Source organism: Bufo bufo, chromosome 3 (genome assembly GCF_905171765.1).
Source record: "Bufo bufo chromosome 3, aBufBuf1.1, whole genome shotgun sequence".
Lineage (NCBI taxonomy): Eukaryota > Metazoa > Chordata > Amphibia > Anura > Bufonidae > Bufo > Bufo bufo.
Genome location: NC_053391.1, coordinates 49,124,568 through 49,145,017, shown reverse-complemented (window position 1 = coordinate 49,145,017; position 20,450 = coordinate 49,124,568). Strand labels below are relative to the sequence as shown.

The window sequence follows — 20,450 nt, the reverse complement described above, 5'->3', positions numbered from 1 at the left end:
TGGTACCATTTTGGGGTACATAAGACTTTTTGATCGCTTGGTATTACACTTTTTGTGAGGCAATGTGAAAAAAAGTCTGTTTTGGCATAGCTTTTAAAAAAAAAAAAAATTAACAGCATTCACCTGAGGGGCCATCTCATGTAATATTTTTTATAGCAGGTTGTTACAGATGCGGCGATACCTAATATGTCTATCATTTTTATTAGGCTTTCACTGTGTAAAACTTTTTTGAACAGAATAAAATCTTGTTTTTGTGTTGCATTTTCTGAGAGCCAAAGTTTTTTTTATTTTTTGGCCGATTTTTATAGCTAGGGTCTAATTTTTTGCGGAATGAGATGACGGTTTGATTGGTAACATTTTGGGCTAAATATGCCTTTTTGATCGCTTGGTATTACACTTTTTGTGAGTCAAGGTGACCAAAAAATGGCACTGTTTTTATTTTTTATGACGTTCAACTAACGGGGTGGATCATGTGATATTTTTATAGAGCCGGTCGCTTTTTTTTTATTTATTTTTTTACTTGAAACTTTTTTTTGTAAAACTTTATTTTTATTACTTCTTTTTTCACTTTATTTTTTGTCCCCCTCTGGGACTTCAACTTTTGGGGATCTGATCCCCTTTAAAATACATTATATACTTCTGTATTGTAATGCATTGGCTCATATGGTCACACAGAAGGCATCGGGCTGCCTTCCCTGCCATCGGGTCCCCTTTACAGCAGCGCGGGGACACGATGGACACCTGGAAGGATACCGCACATGCCGCGGTCAGCGCTGACTGCGGCAGAGCAATAGTTAATGCGCTGGCATCGGTGTTTTCACCGATGCCGGCGCGTACAGAAGGGTTCCGGCTATCAGTGACTGTCTGCAACTGATCGGGCGGGCGCAGCTCCTGCTGGTATTTGTGACCCTGTTCCCAGCGCTGTACATGTATCCTACGGGTTAAAGACATCTTATTTCTGCATAAATATTATAACACTGAGAGTAAGAGTATTTGGTTACTTTAGGTCACAGATAAGACGTACCAAGGAGATCTTGCAGTAGTTCCTAGGCCAATATGGAAGGACACCTTTGACAATCTCCATCTCTCTTTCCTTGCACATTGCACCAAACTCTTGCATCGCCTATAACAATGAAAGACACCTAGATTGAGTTTTTTATTTTAATTTGCACCTGCAGGGCGTACATAAATGATGAGAATAAATGCATTGATCCCAAGTATGTACATCAACAGGTTAATGGACTTTCCAGGAAAGAGAGTGTCTGTGTGTAGGGGGCAATGTTCCCGGGCGCAGAGGGAAAGCGATGGGCATGGGGCGCAGAGGGAAAGCGATGGGCATGGGGCGCAGAGGGAAAGCGATGGGCATGGGGCGCAGAGGGAAAGCGATGGGCATGGGGCGCAGAGGGAAAGCGATGGGCATGGGGCGCAGAGGGAAAGCGATGGGCATGGGGCGCAGAGGGAAAGCGATGGGCATGGGGCGCAGAGGGAAAGCGATGGGCATGGGGCGCAGAGGGAAAGCGATGGGCATGGGGCGCAGAGGGAAAGCGATGGGCATGGGGCGCAGAGGGAAAGCGATGGGCATGGGGCGCAGAGGGAAAGCGATGGGCATGGGGCGCAGAGGGAAAGCGATGGGCATGGGGCGCAGAGGGAAAGCAATGGGCATGGGGTGCAGAAGGAAAGCAATGGGCATGGGGCGCAGAAGGAAAGCAATGGGCATGGGGTGCAGAAGGAAAGCAATGGGCATGGGGTGCAGAAGGAAAGCAATGGGCATGGGTGCAGAAGGAAAGCAATGGGCATGGGGTGCAGAAGGAAAGCAATGGGCATGGGGTGCAGAAGGAAAGCAATGGGCATGGGGTGCAGAAGGAAAGCAATGGGCATGGGTGCAGAAGGAAAGCAATGGGCATGGGGTGCAGAAGGAAAGCGATGGGAACGGGGTGCAGAAGGAAAGCGATGGGCATGGGGTGCAGAAGGAAAGCGATGGGCATGGGGTGCATAAAAAAAAGCCAGTAGGTATGGTGCGAAGAAGGAAAGTGACGGTATGAGGGAGGGGTAATAAATTAATGGCAGCATGAAAGCCTGTGGAATGATGGGAGGAATGAAAGGGTCTGAAAAGAAGGGAGGATAGAGATCTCCATCATGACGAATGCCCCCGTCACCGCTGGTTACTTCCTGTCCTTACCTTTAGCTTTGTGGTGACGTCACGTTTGGAAAGCTTGCGCAGGACCATTCGGAAATCTGCATCAACCAGATTGTCAACCTCCTCCGCACCCTGCACGGCAGGGACATAACCCAGGTCGCTCTGTGGCGTTCCAAATCCAATAAAACCGGGTACTGTGCCACTTTCCTTGGCAAGTAACTCTGCGGCCCTTCCACTGCTTGACGGCTGCAAAAACAGAAGAGTAAAAAGTATCACGAAAGCCACGGATCGTGGACTCCATAGATGGGTCATGTAGAGCGATGGAGACCTCTAACCCACAGAGCACTCAGATCCCACTAAGACCTCAGACGGACAATGTGGCTCCATCTGTAATGAACAAGCCCTCTGCTTACCACACTACAACTCCCAGCATGGCCTTGTTAGGAACTGTGGTTTTGCGACAGCTAGAGACCACATGGGACACAGAAGATTACATGGGACATTTCTGCCGCAGATCCTCTGGTAGATGCACAGCAGATATCATCAGAGCGATAAGTACGGTACAAGCCCTTAACCTGATAGTCTGGAAATTCTGATAAACCGGCGCTTGCGTCTAAGCAGTAATGCGAAATCTAAGAGAACAGGTGACTTAGCAGCCGATCGTGTTCAGCCGAGCGCTGCGATCAGACGTTCCTACTGGGGACGCCGCGGCCGGCCACACATCGGCTTCTGCAGGGGACAGGTAGCATCTTATGCTGTTCGTTCAAATGAGGGTCCGTCCATGTAAAGTATGGAGACGCCAGGTCCACCAGAAATCTATACGGCCTAGTAGAGTATATAGACAGGAGCGGCGGGTTTATACATTTATATACGACTGTCGGATAATCCAGCACCAGCCAAAGGATAGATTAATGGGGGGGGGTCTTCCAAGACTTTTGTACCGATGACCTATCCTCAGGACTGCCGGGACTCCCGCCGATCAGCTGTTTGCCAAGACACCGGCGCTCGCAGTAGTGGCCAGCTTTGTCTAGGCCACGAGATGTCACGTTCATCGGTCACATGACCTAAGGACAACTAAGCCCCATAGAAGTGAATGAGGCTGAGCCGCTATACTACGTACAGCTTGGTAAACTGCGAGCGCCGCTGTCTTCTCAGACAGACCCCCGCCGATCAGATACTGATGACCTAGCCCGAGGATAGATCATTAGTATAAAAGTCTCGGAAAACCCCTTTAAGTATTGACAGCACAGCGAGTAAATCGGAGTAAGGGCTCATGCACACGACCGCACGCCCTGCGAGATATACGGTCCATGTGTCCCGGAGCGGCATACATCATAGATTACAATGCTGCTCTGCACGTCGGGCCGCCCGCGGGACTGTTGTCCTGGACTGATGTGATCTTATGAGTGCAGGACGATAGTCCCGCGGGCGGCCTGATGCGCACAGTATCATAGTAACCCATGATGCTGTGCGCTCCCATGCGCACGATGTATGCCGCTCCGGGACCTATGGCCCGCTCATGGAGGGCATACGGTCGTGTGCATGAGCCCTAATGAATGAATGGTGGGAGCCCAACCCCAGAAATCCTGTTCAACGCCTCGTATGCAGCGAATGTGTGCAAACAGCGGGTGCAAAATATACGGGCACCGGCCGTGTGCACTGCGTATCACGGATGCGGACCTTTCACTTGAATGGGTCCGCAATCCGCAAGGTACGGAGCGGAAGCCCACGGAACGCAATAACATGTTCTATTTTGTGGCGGTGCGAATCGCTGAACCTTTCAAGTGAAAAGGTCTGTATCCGCAAACGGCGGGCACGCGGCAGCAGGGGCACATACATTAAGGTGCTGCCTGCACATGGTGCGGATCACGTGGATTTTCCTTGCGGATTCTCGTGTGGAAAACCCACAGCTTAAGGGCTCGTTCGCGCGAACGTGTGCGGCTCCCGTTGCCGTATTGCGGACCGGCAATACACAGGAACCGTTCCGTGTGCATTCCGCATCACGGACGCGGACCCATTTACTTCAATAGGTCTGCAAAATCCGGAGATGCGGAACGGAAGCGCGGAACGGAACACTACGGACTGCTTTCTGGGGTTCCGTTCCGTGCCTCCGCACCGCAAAAAGATAGAACTTGCTCTATCTTTTTGCGGAACGGAGGGATCGCAGACCCATTCAAATGAATGGGTCCACGATCCCAATGCGGCTGGGCCACGGTCGGTCCACTGCACCGGCTTCACAAAGTGAATGAGATCGTCTGGGTTTTTTCGTTCCTTGCCGATTTGTGTGAATTTCTCCCTTTTCAATGGAAATGTGATATTTACGGCAAAACAGCAACAAAACCCACAAGTAACGCATTCAGATTTTGGTGCAAAAATTCATGGGGATTTTCAGTTTGTAACCCTGGAGCCGTGTGCATGGGGGCCCCACTGACAGATGCCAGGAGGAGCGGGCTGCTGCATTACAACATGTCTGACCCTTTCCCCCCTCCGTATTGAGGACACATGCATCCCCAGCTCTGTGTGCCTCATGTCAAGCTTCTCATACACGACTTCTGGCAAGTCCTTCTCATTGCTCTCTATGGCACCAGGAATCTAACTATGCCAACCAAACCCCCTGACAGCCTGACCAGGGCTCTGGAGGGCCCGGTGAACTACAAGTCCCAGCACACCTGGAACTCGATCCTGCCAGGCCCGGACATGTGCCCTCCGGCTGACAGAGCCCTCCACACCTTCCCAGGACTCACCCGGACGTTCCCTTTCGTCCTCTGCTTGTTCTTTCCCCCCATTGTGAGCTTCTCTTCCGCTTCTCACCGGTACCGGCAACTACCAGCGCTGCTGTTTAATGACATCGGCGATCGATTAGTTCGGTGCCAAGTCCTTCCAGTGCGTCATCACTAGTGCCTGCTCGCTGCCCTGCTTCCGCCCTCAGTTCATCGATTCGGTCGGCACTCGGCCTGCACGCTAATGCCTGGCGAAGTCCGAAAGTATGGAGGAGGAGGAGGAGGAGTGTTAGGAATAGATTGTCTTCATTTTCTTTTAGTTATAATACATCATTGCAAAATGTTATGAAATGGCTCACTACAGAGAGGCTGAGCATACAGAATCTGTATCCAAAGTGTCCTCACTTGTGTTCACATGGGGCATTTACGGAGCGGATTTATCAACTGCATAAAAAGGCGCAACGTCAAACGTTTTTTTTTCCAGGAGTTAAATTACGACTAGGGTTGAGCAAACTTGTGTTTCAAGTTCGGCGTACAAGGTTCGGGTTCGTCCCGTTATGGATTCCGCTACCACGGACCATAACTTATGGTCCGTGGTAGCGGAATCCATAACGGAATTCTTAGAAAACCCGAACCTTGTACGCCGAACTTGAAACCACAAGTTCGCTCAACACTAATGATGACCTATCCTCAAAATAAGTCATCAGTAGACTTTAATGTCCCAAGCAGTGACGGCCAGTTCGCATTGTTCGCCCGCGAACACATGCGGGCTGCCATCTTTTTTCACAAGTCCGGCGAGGCACAGGTAAGCCCTTACCTGTGCGCGAGCCGGTCTGAAAACAAGTGCGGTCAGCGGGAGCAGGCAGTTCCGAGAACAGCCGCCGGGGGCCTTCATCGGGCTGTTCTTGGAACTGCCTGCTCCCACTGACCGCACTTGTTTTCAGACCGGCTCGCGCACAGGTAAGGGCTTACCTGTGCCTCGCCGGACTTGTGAAAAAAGATGGCAGCCCGCATGTGTTCGCGGGCGAACAATGCGAACTGGCCATCACTGGTCCCAAGATATAGGATTTGTGGGGTCCAGCCCCAAACACTCCTCCTGAGCTGTTGTTGGAAGGCGTCTCAAGTTCCATAGCCTCTTCTTTAGGGTGCATTCAGACGACTGTGCCACGTTTTGCGGTCCACAAATTGCGGAACCACAAAACACAGATGCTGCCTGTGTGCGGAACGGGCAGCCCATTACAGAAATGCCTATTCTTGTCCGCGATTGCGAACAAGAATAGGACGTGCTCTTTTTTTTACGACAGATGCAGACAGCACACAGTCCCATTATAGTCAGGGAAAGTTAATATCCGATGAACTCCGTCAGGCTGTCCCTCTACCAGAAGAGCCTGGCGGATAATTTTAACGCTAATATGAAACATTTTGAAGAGTTTTTCCTGTACTGTATATTTGCAGACTAGCAGGCTTTCTAATTCATAGCGACTCCGTTGAGAAACTGCTCTGACGGCTGGATCCACTTAATCGCTGATCTCCTGACAGCTTATAAACACTCCTTATAAGGCTACATTCACACGACCGTGGTGTCCGCAAATTGCAGATCCACAAAACACGGATGCCAACCCATGTGCGTACCGCAATTTGCAGACCGGACATGGCGCCGCCATCATAGAAAATGCCTATTCTTGTCCGCTATTGCGGACAAGAATAGGACATGTTCTATTTTTTTTGCAGGGGCCGCTGAACAGAACTACGGATGCGGACAGCACACGGTGTGCTGTCCGCATCTTTTGTGGCGCCATTGAAATGAATGGTTCAGCAAAATTGCGGAATGGATGCGGACTCATTCACACGGTCGTGTAAATGTAGCCTAAGGCCTCTTGCACATGAATGTATTTTCTTACCGTGTCTGTTCCGTTTTTTTTTTCAGACCGTACACGAAACCATTCACTTCAATGGGTCCGCAAAAAAAACGGAAGTTACTCCGTGTGTATTCCGTTTCCGTATGTCCGTATTTCCGTTCCGAAAAAAATAGAACATGTCCTATTATTGTCCGCATTACGGACAAGGATAGTACTGTTCTATGAAGGGCCAGCTGTTCCGTTCCGCAAAATACGGAATGCACGCGGATGTCATCCTTTTTTTTTTCTGCAGATCCGTTTTTTGCGGACCGCAAAATACATACGGTTGTGTGCAAGAGGCCTAACTCAGTTCATATCAAACTGACACCAGCTGAGCTATAATTAGTGTTTATGAGCTTTCAGGAGTTCTGCAATAAGGGCTACAAACTGTCAGAGCCGTTCCCTGAAAGAGTTACTGTGAATCAGAAAGCCTGTTGCTGACCTACCCTTAGAACAGGTCACCCATCTCAGATGAATGAGGTCCCACTCCCAGAACCTCTACCAGTCACCTGGAGGAAGAAGATTGAAGCTCGGGAGCAGGCACCTCTCCATACATTGGTTACCGTTCAAATTCCTGGCCAGTAACCAATGTATGGAGCATCAAGGATACCTCTGTCACTTCATTGCTGTGGGTGCCGAGAGTCGGTCATCAAAGGAAAAAACTTTTTGATTAATTTGCTTGTGATGTGACCGCATTACCCCATAAGCCTATCTACTGTGAGGACACAGAATTTGTTCTAAAATCTTAGATCAGAGAAAATGTCCCCAATAAGCATGGTATTGTCAAATGTATGTGGACACCTGACCATGGACACTCCATTCTATAACCTTGGGCATTGATATGGAGTTTGACCTCTTTTGCAGATATAAACAGCTTCCACTCTTCTGGGAATACGTTCCACAAGATTTTGGTGGGTGTCTGTGGGATTTTGTGCCCAGGAAAGTATTTCTGAGGTCAGACACTGATGTTGGGGGAGAGGGTCTGACTGACATTCAGAGTTTCAAATCATCTCAAAGATGTTGGTTGAGGACGAGGTCAGAATCAAACCCCCCCAAACCATGCCTTTATGGACCTTGCTTTGTACACTGGGGCACAGTCATGCTGGAACAGAAAAGGGCCTTCCCCAAAATGTTCCCACAAAGTTGAAAGTGACAGTTTTGTAAACTGTCTGTGTATGCTGTAATAATAACAACATTAGATATCTAAGGTGGCCTTGATAATGATGGGCCTTTGACTTGTAAACAGTCGCCCTTAAAGGGATTGTCTCACTTCAGCAAATGGCCTTTTACATAGATAAAGTTACCGTAATACAAAGCACTTAGTAATGTATTGTGATTGTTCAGGTTTGATTAATTTCCCCATAACATTATACACTGCTCGTTTCCAGGGTTTGCGACCACCCTGAAATCCAGAAATGGTGGCCATGCTTGAACAATATAAGAAAAAGCTCCTTTTCCTATGGTGTACAAGCACGACCACCGCTGCTGGGTTGCATGGTGGTCGCAAACCCCTGGAAACAAGCAGTGTATAATGTGATGGAAAAATGAAGTCAAGGAGGAGATCCTATGACACTGATTGACAGCCTTCCCTCCATTACTGTGTATACAGAGAGAGCAGTCAATCACCGATAGGACCGCCTCCTCATAGAGGGAAGGCTGTCAATCACTGATAGGACCGCCTCCTCATAGAGGGAAGGCTGTCAATCACCGATAGGACCGCCTCCTCATAGAGGGAAGGCTGTCAATCACTGATAGGACCGCCTCCTCATAGACGGAAGGCTTTCAATCACTGATAGGACCTCCTCCTCATAAAGGGAAGCCTGTCGATCACTGATAGAACCTCCTCCTCATAGAGGGAAGGCTGTCAATCACTGATAGGACCGCCTCCTCATAGAGGGAAGGCTGTCAATCACCGATAGGACCGCCTCCTCATAGAGGGAAGGCTGTCAATCACTGATAGGACCTCCTCCTCATAGAGGGAAGGCTGTCGATCACTGATAGGACCTCCTCCTCATAGAGGGAAGGCTGTCAATCACTGATAGGACCCCCTCCTCATAGAGGGAAGGCTGTCAATCACTGATAGGACCGCCTCCTCATAGAGGGAAGGCTGTCAATCACTGATAGGACCTCCTCCTCATAGAGGGAAGGCTGTCAATCACTGATAGGACCTCCTCCTCATAGAGGGAAGGCTGTCAATCACTGATAGGACCTCCTCCTCATAGAGGGAAGGCTGTCAATCACTGATAGGACCTCCTCCTCATAGAGGGAAGGCTGTCAATCACTGATAGGACCTCCTCCTCATAGAGGGAAGGCTGTCGATCACTGATAGGACCGCCTCCTCATAGAGGGAAGGCTGTCAATCACTGATAGGACCGCCTCCTGGAATTCAAAGCTCAGAATGAGCAGGAATTTAAATGTATAAATTACAAGTTTTACTGAATCTTTTCCCATAAAACTATATATCAATCTGCTCAGCTCCTCCTGCTTTGTAACCTGCTGTTTGCAGACCAGGCACCATGTTCAATATGTCAGGTTCCTTTTTAAAAAAAAAAAGAGTAAAACACAATTTGAAAAGTTGTATTTACTCAAATGAAAGCAATAACTCATCCTGCGTAACACAAGCCTCCACACAACTCTCAGAATATGGCTGCACAAGAACTATTAGCTCTTCGATGTCGGAGCTGGCAATTATTAGTCACCGGTATTTCTACTACATTAGACAGGACTCCACCTTCTCCAGACTGCCAGCACAGGGCTTCTCTGGTTGCTCCATAGATCACATGTCCAGTGATTGTCTTCAGTGGCGTCGCTACAGGGGGGCAAGGGGGGGAAATTGCCCCCCCCCAGGTCATTCCTTGCCCGCCCCCCCGGGTGCCCACCCTGCTGATTCGCTGCTGCGCCCGCACTACTGATTCACAACAACAGACAACATACACATGACAGATAGGGGTGGGGGCGGCGTTCGGACCCAGCGGAGGCAGAGCGTGCAGGGCGGGCGGGGCACAGGCTGGGAGTGCGGCAGCAGCAGAGTTGACGTCACCACGTAAAGCTGCGTGCCTGCCCGCCCTGCTCGAACGCTTGCTTCTGCAGCTCTGCTACTGCTAGTGAGCCTGTCTGTGCCCAGGCCCCAGCTTCGGACAGGAGAGGAGGACTGTGTGTGGCAGCACTGCACTGGCACTGCTGCGCCTGCACCAGAGGGCGAGGCACTCTCCCAAGAACTCTGCCTGGCCCTGCCCTGGCCGGCCCCTAGGCAAGCTAAGAAAAGTAAGAATAAAAAGTTTTAAAAAAAAGTATGTATCCCCCACTACCTCGCCTCATGGCCTGCCGGCTTGCGCCCAGCCCCTACTCAACCCTGATACCCCTATAACTTAGGGGTATCAGGGTACATTATACAGGGGTAATATAACTGAGGACCCCTGTATAATGTCCCCTGATAGCACTGAGTCCTCCTCAGTAATATTACCCTTTTATAATGTACCCTGATACCCCTTAGTTATAATATTATTCATAATGTCCCCTAATACCCCTCAGTTATATAACTGTGGGTAATCAGGGTACATTATACAGGGGGTAATATAACCAAGAGGTATCAGGGTACATTATACAGGGGGTAATATAACTTATATTACCACGGTATAATGCCTGATAGGCCTCCTGAGTTATATTACCCTTGTATAATTATGTACCCGGATACCCCTTAGTTATATGATCCCGGCGGGGTCATAACTACGGGTATCAGGGTACATTATTATACAGGGGTAATATAACTCAGGAGGCCTATCAGGCATTATACCGTGGTAATATAAGTTATATTACCCCTGTATAATGTCCCATGATAGCCCTCCTCAGTTATATTACCCCTGTGTAATGTACCCTGATATCCCTTAGGCCTCTTTCACACTTGCATTGTCCGGATCCGGCGTGTACTCCATTTGCCGGAATTACACGCCGAATCCGGAAAAACGCAAGTGAACTGAAAGCATTTGAAGACGGATCCGTCTTCAAAACGCGTTCAGTGTTACTATGGCAGCCAGGACGCTATTAAAGTCCTGGTTGCCATAGTAGTAGTGGGGAGCGGGGGAGCGGTATACTTACCGTCCGTGCGGCTCCCGGGGCGCTCCAGAATGACGTCAGAGCGCCCCATGCGCATGGATGACGTGTCCATGTGATCACGTCATCCATGCGCATGGGGCGCCCTGACGTCACTCTGGAGCGCCCCGGGAGCCGCACGGACGGTAAGTATACTGCTCCCCCGCTCCCCACTACACTTTACCATGGCAAACAGGACTTTAGCGTCCCGGCAGCCATGGTAACCATTCAGAAAAAGCTAAACGTCGGATCCGGCAATGCGCCGAAACGACGTTTAGCTTAAGGCCGGATCCGGATCAATGCCTTTCAATGGGCATTAATTCCGGATCCGGCCTTGCGGCAAGTGTTCCGGATTTTTGGCCGGAGCAAAAAGCGCAGCATGCTGCGGTATTTTCCCCCGGCCAAAAAACGTTCCGGTCCGAAACTGAAGACATCCTGATGCATCCTGAACGGATTTCTCTCCATTCAGAATGCATTGGGATAATCCTGATCAGGATTCTTCCGGCATAGAGCCCCGACGACGGAACTCTATGCCGGAACAGAACAACGCAAGTGTGAAAGAGACCTAAGTTATATAATATAACTAAGGGGTATCAGGGTGCATTATTCAGGGGTAACATGTGACATAAGTGTGCAGTGTGTGCGATAGTAACAGGCGAGAGCACTGCAAATAGGGAGCAGCAGAGGACTAGGGGGTAGGCTGTCTGTTTATCGCAGGGTATGGGTATCAGGAGTCCTGGTGGCACACTGCAGGATGGCATAGCCTGCTACAGGTGCCAGTCAGCCACACCACCAGTGTGTGTAACAGATCTGAGGGCCCCAATGAGAACAAATCATTTACTGCCCCGTGCGGTCAAACGTCAAAGACTATTACCAGGGACTCACAAGGGCGCAGAACCATCTTTAGAGAAGACCCTACCAGTACTTCAGACAGTCTACTAGATTATATGTAATGTGATTAACTAGCCATGGGGACTGGGACATTTCAGTCCGTCCCTCGGTTTGGCTGGACAGGCACCTGGTTGTTATGGTGCAGCAGACATTCGCGGTGCTGTTTGCCTCAGCATCTGCAATTTGTGTAGAAACCTAGACTATATTGTTTCCATAGTTTTCCATGAAGCGAATATAGATGTAAGTGAGCAGATGGATCTAGACGTGTAACATCCTTTCTTATGTGTTACAGCTTGTACAGAGTATTTTGTTATCTTATTTAAATATACTTATTTAGTATTTTTCAGTAGTATGATTAGCTGGTGAAAATGATTAGTGCCCCCCCCCCATTTTTGACTGTGTATCTTCTGTGCCCCCCCTATATATTGATCCTAGAGTCGCCACTGATTGTCTTCATACATGTTCCAAAGCCTCACGCACCTTCTAGAAGGCACACACTAATGACCGAGGATTCCAGGCTCTTTCCATATCTGGCAGCCATGTTAGGCCATTTTCTATGCATTATGGCTGCAAAAGCTCGTTGATTTCAGAATCAAGGAGGCAGCACTTACTGTGCCCTTATCATTTACTGAAAGATGTCTCTGATCAAACATGACACATTGTATAAAGTGCAGATATTACACAGATGACATAAAAACAAGCTCTGAAAGAGAAATGTGGCCTCCTCCTACTCCAAGTTATGTTATGCTGAGAGCATAGTTGAGAAAAAACCACTGTTTAGTTAGCGCCCAGACGGGCAAGAACTTTTGTTGTTTAGGTTTAAGTGACTGTGTAACTTGGATGGAAAATAAAGGGTATTGGACTTTTACCTGCTGAATACAGTGAAATCTGTCAGCGCCGACCTCGTCCACACACAGATTCACACAATTGGAATTGTGCTTGAACAGGGTTATGAAAAGACTCATCTGACTAGCTGTGGAGCCCAGATAATTCCCATATTTGCCCATAAAGTTGGCATCACCTCTTAATATATATGGAAGGAAACTGTTCATCACAGGTCTTGTTACAAGAGGCATCCTCTACCTCATTCTCAAGACTGGACTCTTGAGGTTCATCCAGAATAAGAACATCAGAAAAATGTCTAAATTGCATTGTGAATCCAAGGTCTTCAGAAGTGTGTACTTCTGGCTCTTGCATGGAAGATTCTGCTCTTCTAGAAGTGGTCCAGAGCTCTCCAGGATCTGCCACTGATACAGAAGTCATTTTTTTAATACTGTTGAATATATAGGAAGTCTCTTTCAGGTCATATCTTCTAAATACATTGTCCGTTGGGACTCCTGTGTCTATACTGGACAGAGCATTGACTTTGCCATGTTCCTTAGTGAAATTTGGTACTGCTAAGGAGACCATTGGTCGATTACTCGCTCCTTCAGAAATGTTGATTCCTTGGATCTGCAGACTAGTAATGGGCATCAGAGAATTCTCCACGAGGAGCTCTTCGCTGGCCATGGAGTTTTTATTCCTTGTGCGTTGTTCCATAATCCGGAGAGCTGGATTATTAGCGATATATGAAGCGTTTTCCTGGATTTCTTCTCTCGATATGTCACTATCTTCAACTCCAATGTCCCTCACTGTCCCCATAAAGATTAAAGACCCAAGGGGGATCAATTCCATATTTCCATCAAGTAAATAGTTTGCATTTGGAAGGGATTTCTGACAAACAAGAGGACAACTATAGTTAGAATAATATTGGCTTGCATTAGAAAAAGGCATAATAACCTAATTATCAGATAGGATGTGTGAAGTGCCCCCTATAGATAAAACCCATTGTCTCTATGGCTCATAAGACTATCAATGGACATGTAAAGTAATCATGACTCACAAAATCAAACAGGAAGCTCTTGACTTGACGGCCATGGAGAGGAAAATGGCTGTCAAGATGCGTCACTAACTTTTCACAAAGCTTTTGATATGTCATAGAGGCATATCAAAAGTTGTGATCGGTGGGAGCCTGCGTGCCAAGACCTCCACCGATCCCTAGAATAAGGGGAGAGAAGCGAGCAGATAGCACGCTCTCTCTCCTTGCCGCTGAAGACAGGCATATGCAATTATCACCTGTTCACTAGGCAGGCAATAAGTAATAGATCAGTCAGGGTCTGACCATTGGGATCCCCACCGATCACCGTGGCAGTCATGCATAGTGGAGGATAGTCTTTATCTACTGCTGGGGAAGAGATGGAGGCTGTCCCAGTGCATCTACAATGAGAAATGCGGCAACTTTGCAGTTGATCTTGATTGAAAATTTCTTATTGTTTAGTTTCTACAGCTCATGTTCAGACTTACGTGTTTCCATGGTAACAGACTACAAATAAACCCTGCCGTCATGCTCTCCTCCATCTGTCCTGTTGTGATCCATTCAATTAATTGAGAAAGTTGGCTCTGACTTTTGGCAGGATATATATTGTATCCGAGGGAGCATTTCTCACCTGACCTGATGGGTATGATGGTTTCTGTCTTTGATGGACTTGTTCGGATTATCCTGTATATCTCTTCCACCTGTTTCCTATTTAATGCCCACCTAGCAGTAGAGGACCAATGGGAAGCAGTATGACAGCAGAATCAGGCTACATAGGGTTTGTTTATTGTCTGTTACCATAGAGACACATAGGTCCGCATAGGTGCTGTAGAAATCAAGAAGTCTTGGATTATTATATTTTTTAAATAGATGGGTTGTTAGCGACAACACTTTTCGAACAGCAGCAGCCATGTTGCACCAGGCCCACTCCCGACATCTAGGACAATTTACTTGAGAAAGCTACTATCAGTCAGGTGTTTCCCCTTGAAGCATCTGCTGTAGAGAAAATATAGCGATTTAGGTCATCCATGTAATATGAGGACAGCATGAACCCGCCAGACCAGGGTTTTGTCTCATACAGTAGGGTCTCAAGCAGGGGAACCTCACCGTATGATGTCCACATGCCCTAAGAGGACGTATAAACAGGGCTTGTCTTCCTGAGACAACCTTTTTAAGATCTATTGCAATGTTGCTTTATTTTTCTTGTTAGATGGTTGTCTTTGAGGCAGGGCCGCTGATAGGCCAGTACAGCTGGCCCAGTTGTACCGGGCCCGGCTGGCAGGGGGGCCCGGGCTGCCGACTCCCGAGCCATTTTAATTTTTTTGCTGTCAGTGGGCTGGCTCCAGTAACAGCAGGCAGTGTGGGGGCGGCGCTCACTCACTGACGTCACACGCCTGCTCCTCCCACTAGGCGGCGCAGGCGCGTGACGTCAGTGAGTGAGCGCTGCCGCCCGCACTTGTTACTGGAGGCTGGAGGGTGGAGGGAGGAGGCAGGAGCTGAATGTAAGGTAGTATTTTAGTAAAGAGATGAGCGCTGTGCCTGTGCTAAAATTAAAGTTACTGTCTGCAGCCTGCACGGCTGCACCGATTTATTAATGTATACTACTGTGAGTGGCGGGGGGGGATCTATATGGATGACGTCATGACGGCACTGTTATAGGGAGGGCGGGGGATCCGTGGATGGCACTGTTATGGGGGGGGGGGTCTGTCATGTGGATGACACTTATGGGGGGGGCCGGGGGGTCTGTGGATGACACTTATGGGGGGGATCTGTGGATGGCACCATTATGGAGGGGGATCTGTGGATGACACTGTTATGGGGGGGATCTGTGGATGACACTGTTATGGGGGGATCTGTGGATGACACTGTTATGGGGGGATCTGTGGATGACTGTTATGGGGGGGATCTGTGGATGGCACTGTTATGGAGGGTATCTGTGAATGGCACTGTTATGGAGGGGTATCTGTGGATGACACATAGCATAAGATGCTATATACGGTATGTGTCATCCACAGATCCCCCTCTATAACAGTGCCATCCACAGATCCCCCCATAACAGTGCCATCCACAGATCCCCTCCATAACAGTGCCATCCACAGATCCTCTCCATAACAGTGCCATCCACAGATCCCCTCCATAACAGTGCCATCCACAGATCCCCTCCATAACAGTGCCATCCACAGATCCCCTCCATAACAGTGCCATCCACAGATCCCCTCCATAACAGTGCCATCCACAGATCCCCTCCATAAAAGTGCCATTCACAGATCCCCTCCATAACAGTGCCATTCACAGATCCCCTCCATAACAGTGCCATTCACAGATCCCCTCCATAACAGTGCCATTCACAGATCCCCTCCATAACAGCGCCATTCACAGACGACCCCCCAGCGCCATAAATATCACTTGTAGACAAATCTGCATGTTGTTTCAAGGCGGCGTCTGGGGAGGGGCCAAGGGCGGGGCCAGGGGTGTGGCTGAAGGAGGGATCAGGGGGTGGAGCTGAAGGGGGCCCCGTCATGTATGCTGTACGGGGCCCCATGATTTCTATCAGCGGCCCTGCTTTGAGGAGCTCTTGCACTGATGCACCAGGTTTATGAGAAATCGGTATTATATACATAAGTAAAAAGCAGACGTAAGGAAAAGAAAGTGAAGATCTGACAAACAAGATCTAATATTTGGCACGTCTGTTCATGTACAGCCATGTTCAAACCAAGATATCTGAGGAGGTGGTAAAGAGGTATCTCATCTGACAGTCTTTAGTTGGGTGGAATAGAAAGCTGCTCCCACACCCCCCTATATTACATGGTAGCACTTTCATTTAAAGACCACGCCAATTTCCTACGTTGGGTGCCGCAGGAGAAAGTGTTGCCACCTGCAGTTTACCCCAATGATAATTGCTGATCAGGGGTTTCAGTTCCACTTTTGGGGAAAGGGTTAATTCTCAGACTTAGGCCTCATGCACACTGCCGTTGCCCGGCCGTGGCTGTATTGCCGCCCGCAAACAGCGGGTCCATAATATGCGGGCACCGGCCGCATGCTCCCCGCATCACGGATATGGACCCATTCACTTGAATGGGTCCGCAATCCGGAGCTGCGGTGCGGAACGGAGGCACGGAAGCACTACGGAGTGCTTCCATGGTGTTTCTGTCCATGCCTCGGCAAAAAAAATAGAACTTGTTCTATTTTTTTGCGGTGCGGACGGATCACGGACCCATTTAAGTTGAATGGGTCTCGATCCGTCCCTGCCGCCGCACGGACGTTGCCCGTGCATTGGGGACCGCAAATTTCGGTCCCCAATGCACGGAACGGCTGTGTGTATGAGGCCTTATCCTGTTTTCTTTTTTACAGCTAACAGACACTGATTGTATGGAAAGTAAAACCTACCAAAACATTTGGTACACACGTCTTTTTCCTGCTGATGTATCCGGCTTTATCAAGTGCACATAAAATCAGTAGTAATCCAATGGCAAGAATGGAAGCAAATACACTAATATAATAGATGTTTGTGTCACCTGCATTGAGAAGGAAAACTGTATTAGACCGTATGTAAAATGATCTGCGGTACTTCTTCGTTACTCCACTGTGGGCATAACTGGCTGGTCCCTCTATCTCAGAACTGGGTTCTCCAGAGGTCTCCTGCTGATCAAAGGTGATGGAGCTAATGCGACTACTTCTGCTCCAGGCTACCCTCTCTACTTTGATGCTCCGTTGTTTGACTCTTTCTAGGTCCTGAGGCGATGTGCCAATTTGAAAGCATCTCCAACCTCTACTTGCTAGCTAACTATGATGCAGGAGTTGAATGGCTCTCCATTTCACCAGCTGCAGCGTCATCCAGCGCTCCCATTGGCATGTAATATTATTACGCCTCCGATGGGCAGTAAACCTTAAAGAGGTTTCCAGCTTTCTAGATTTTTGGAGCTTTCAATAGGAGCCCGTTGTCCCTGTTGAAAAAAAAAAAAAAAACAGACTTACTTGCAGTTACAGCTACCTGGCTCCTTCTAGAGGTCTTCTGGTCCATGTCTGTAAACTTCCAGAGGAACAGGGTAACGTGCGCCACTGCAGCCATTGCCAGACCTCTGCTATGATTTTTTTCCCTGAAGCAAGTCACTGCTGGGTCATGCTTTCAACAGATACAACAGGCTCCTATCAAAATTTTAAAAAGTCCAGAAAACTGGACAACCCCTTTAAGTATGGTTCACAGCTCTGTTCACATCTTCTTGACAGCTCTTTTGCAGATTCCATCATGTTTGCTGGAAAAATAATGATGCACTGTTTCAGTGAAATGACACCATTTTGGATCCCAAAGAACCATATTTAAGGTCCACAGGGTCTGGCAGGCTCTATGGGTGACTGTCAGGTGACAGATACATCACAGTTTGAATTCAATTTTTTTCTGCTCCTATGATGAAACAGAAAAATGGCATTCCTAATGCAGATGTGAACTCAGCCTAATCATGGTGGCATCACTAAACTATTGCAGACTGCTACATGGGTTATGCTATGCACTACATTATGGTACATTAGGAAACAGATTTCGACTCGTACTTACCTTTCTTTTGTGCTCCTATTGTGACCACGCATTTCACAGGGGACGGCACTTGTTTATAGCTCCTGATTTCCGTTATGATCACGGATACACAATAATTGGTGTTGGGAAGCAAATTTGCCATCTGTGTAGTGTAATATTCTTCAGAAATAGCTTTTAGTCTTATAGGAGCCTGTGTAAGCACGAATATCACTATTATTAGTATATACCAAGGTATCCTTCCTTTTTGGCTGGACGTGTCCTGATATCTGTGTCACGAGATGACCGACTTTTCAAAACAACATGATTTTATGATATTGTGTCACCAGATGTCTAGCTTATATCTGTGTACTGCCACCTAGTGGTTGAGTTGTGAATTGGTCCTTAAGCAAATCTGGGACATTCAGCGGTGCCATCCTTTTACAAAAGGCTTAAATGTTAAGATGAGAACGCAAATGTTTAGATTGCATTTAGATTTTTTTTTTATTCACCAAGACTCTTGACTTTAAGGTCATTGACTTAAGAGTTTCTTAGTAAAGGAATCCCATTTACATTTAAGACCTGTTAGACGTGGACGTAATAAAGGGGTTCCTCCACTCAGAAGCCCTTTGAGCCAGTGTGGTTGATGTACCCGACCCATGCATGTATTAAATAGCCAAATGAATGGCTCGATGGGCAGTTTATAATGGCAGCCTACTGAAACGGGCTTTGGGGTGCACCTATGTACAGAATACAGTACACTTACTGTCAGCACTAATCGCTGCAGCCCCGATTCTCTCTCTATCTTCCAAGTGTGTCTCTGGTTAGCACTGGGTAAAGAGGAAGAGCAATGGGTTGCAGAAATTAGTGCTCACATTAAGTTTATGCTCCTGTATTCCTACTCTTTTCCCTTCACTAACTGACAGAGAAGTGCAGGGAATAGAGATAAAGGGGCAGAGCAGCCAGAGGTGTAAAGGTAGGGGCAGGTCAGAAATCCGGTATTGAGCCAGGGGCTGGTGTAGGGAGATAGGAGGCAGGCTGAGAAGCCTACCTCTGTATTTACACAGTTAGAGGGCGGCTTAGGAGACACTTTACAGCAGGGGTTTCAAACATGCTGCCCCTGAGGCTAATATCTGTAGCTCGTAAACACCTCTAAGTCTTAGTTCACGGCGGGACCCAAAGCCTATATTTCCCATCCCCAGCCTCACATGGCGCATTCCACTAGGCCTGAAGCCTCTGTGGCAATAGAATGTTGCAGAAGGTCACGATGACATCAACGCAACCTGCAGAGCCTCCGGTGGTGCAATGATGTAGTGTCTCTCTAGGTAAAGGTGGGCACTACACAAGGGTTAATGTATTTATTGCATTTACTGTCATGTGTTGTATTTCCCTGTGTAATCTGGGTGTCAGGCCTGTCAGGGTGCAGTTTAGCCTCCCAGACGTTAGGGGGAGCCAGAGAGCCCTAGATATATATAGGACGGCCCAGACAGGGGAGAGGCAGTGTATTCCAGGGAACTAGAAGCGACACCTAGTCAACCTGAAGCTCCTGAGGCTAGGATTAGCTCAGTAGAGACACCCCAGTAGTAGGAGAGCACCTCCTGGGAGAAACCTGCAGACATCTTTTTAATTCAGCAGAGAATCCAGCTAATCAGCAAAAGGTACTGTAATTATTAAAGCAAGTGCCAATACTGGAGGAAGGAATTCATATACCAAGGATTTAAGCCAGCAATTAGGCATCCGGGCCTTGGGATCCAGCCAGCTAGAATAGCTGTGGGGATAGAGCAGCATTGCACTGCAAAGCATTAACTGTATACCCTCCAAGTATCTTGCAAGATTGAAACCTGCTGTGCTGTGAAGTAAACCTGCTGTGCATTTGTACTATAAAGGACTGCATCATTATCACCTACTGCAACTGTCTGTATAAAGTTGGACTGTTTCCTAAAGTAAAGCAACGTTTGGTGTGCCCCAGAGGAACTTGTGTCTACCTCTCATTCACTGCCGCATGCCTGCCCAGGGTCCTCCAAAAAGTGAGTAACCCTCGATTGCCCATAACCATGACCTCACTGTCGCTATACCCTGCAGGTCTGGCGTGCTGCAATGACATGGTCACGAATGCCTACATCCTGAAGCAGGCATTTAAGGCTACATCATCGCACCGCCTGAGACCCTGGGCAGGAGGTCGCAGATGTGTCATCCCAACCACTTGCGCCAGGACGTGGCAACTCAGGCCACATGCTGGAAGAGGCAAGTTGTCTGGCAGCGTGGAATGGGACAACACAAGGGGAGCATTATAATACTGGAGGTATACAGGCCAGAGCGCTACCAGAGGAACCATTATAATACTGGGGGTATA

General features: G+C 48.2%; 1 protein-coding gene across 1 annotated transcript in view; it reads right to left on the bottom strand.

Annotated features, from left to right (window-relative positions):
- The window catches only part of LTN1 (listerin E3 ubiquitin protein ligase 1), a 102,067-nt gene extending 97,043 nt beyond the window's left edge, over nt 1–5,024 (bottom strand). Inside the window, exons 1-3 of the mRNA XM_040423202.1 lie at nt 4,882–5,024; nt 2,180–2,383; nt 1,025–1,123 (exon numbers count right to left, since the gene is read on the bottom strand). Of these exons, the coding sequence (XP_040279136.1) occupies nt 1,025–1,123; nt 2,180–2,383; nt 4,882–4,923 (345 nt within the window). The 5' untranslated portion in view covers nt 4,924–5,024. The remainder of the gene's footprint in view (nt 1–1,024; nt 1,124–2,179; nt 2,384–4,881) is intronic.
- Between the last annotated feature and the right edge of the window lie 15,426 nt (nt 5,025–20,450).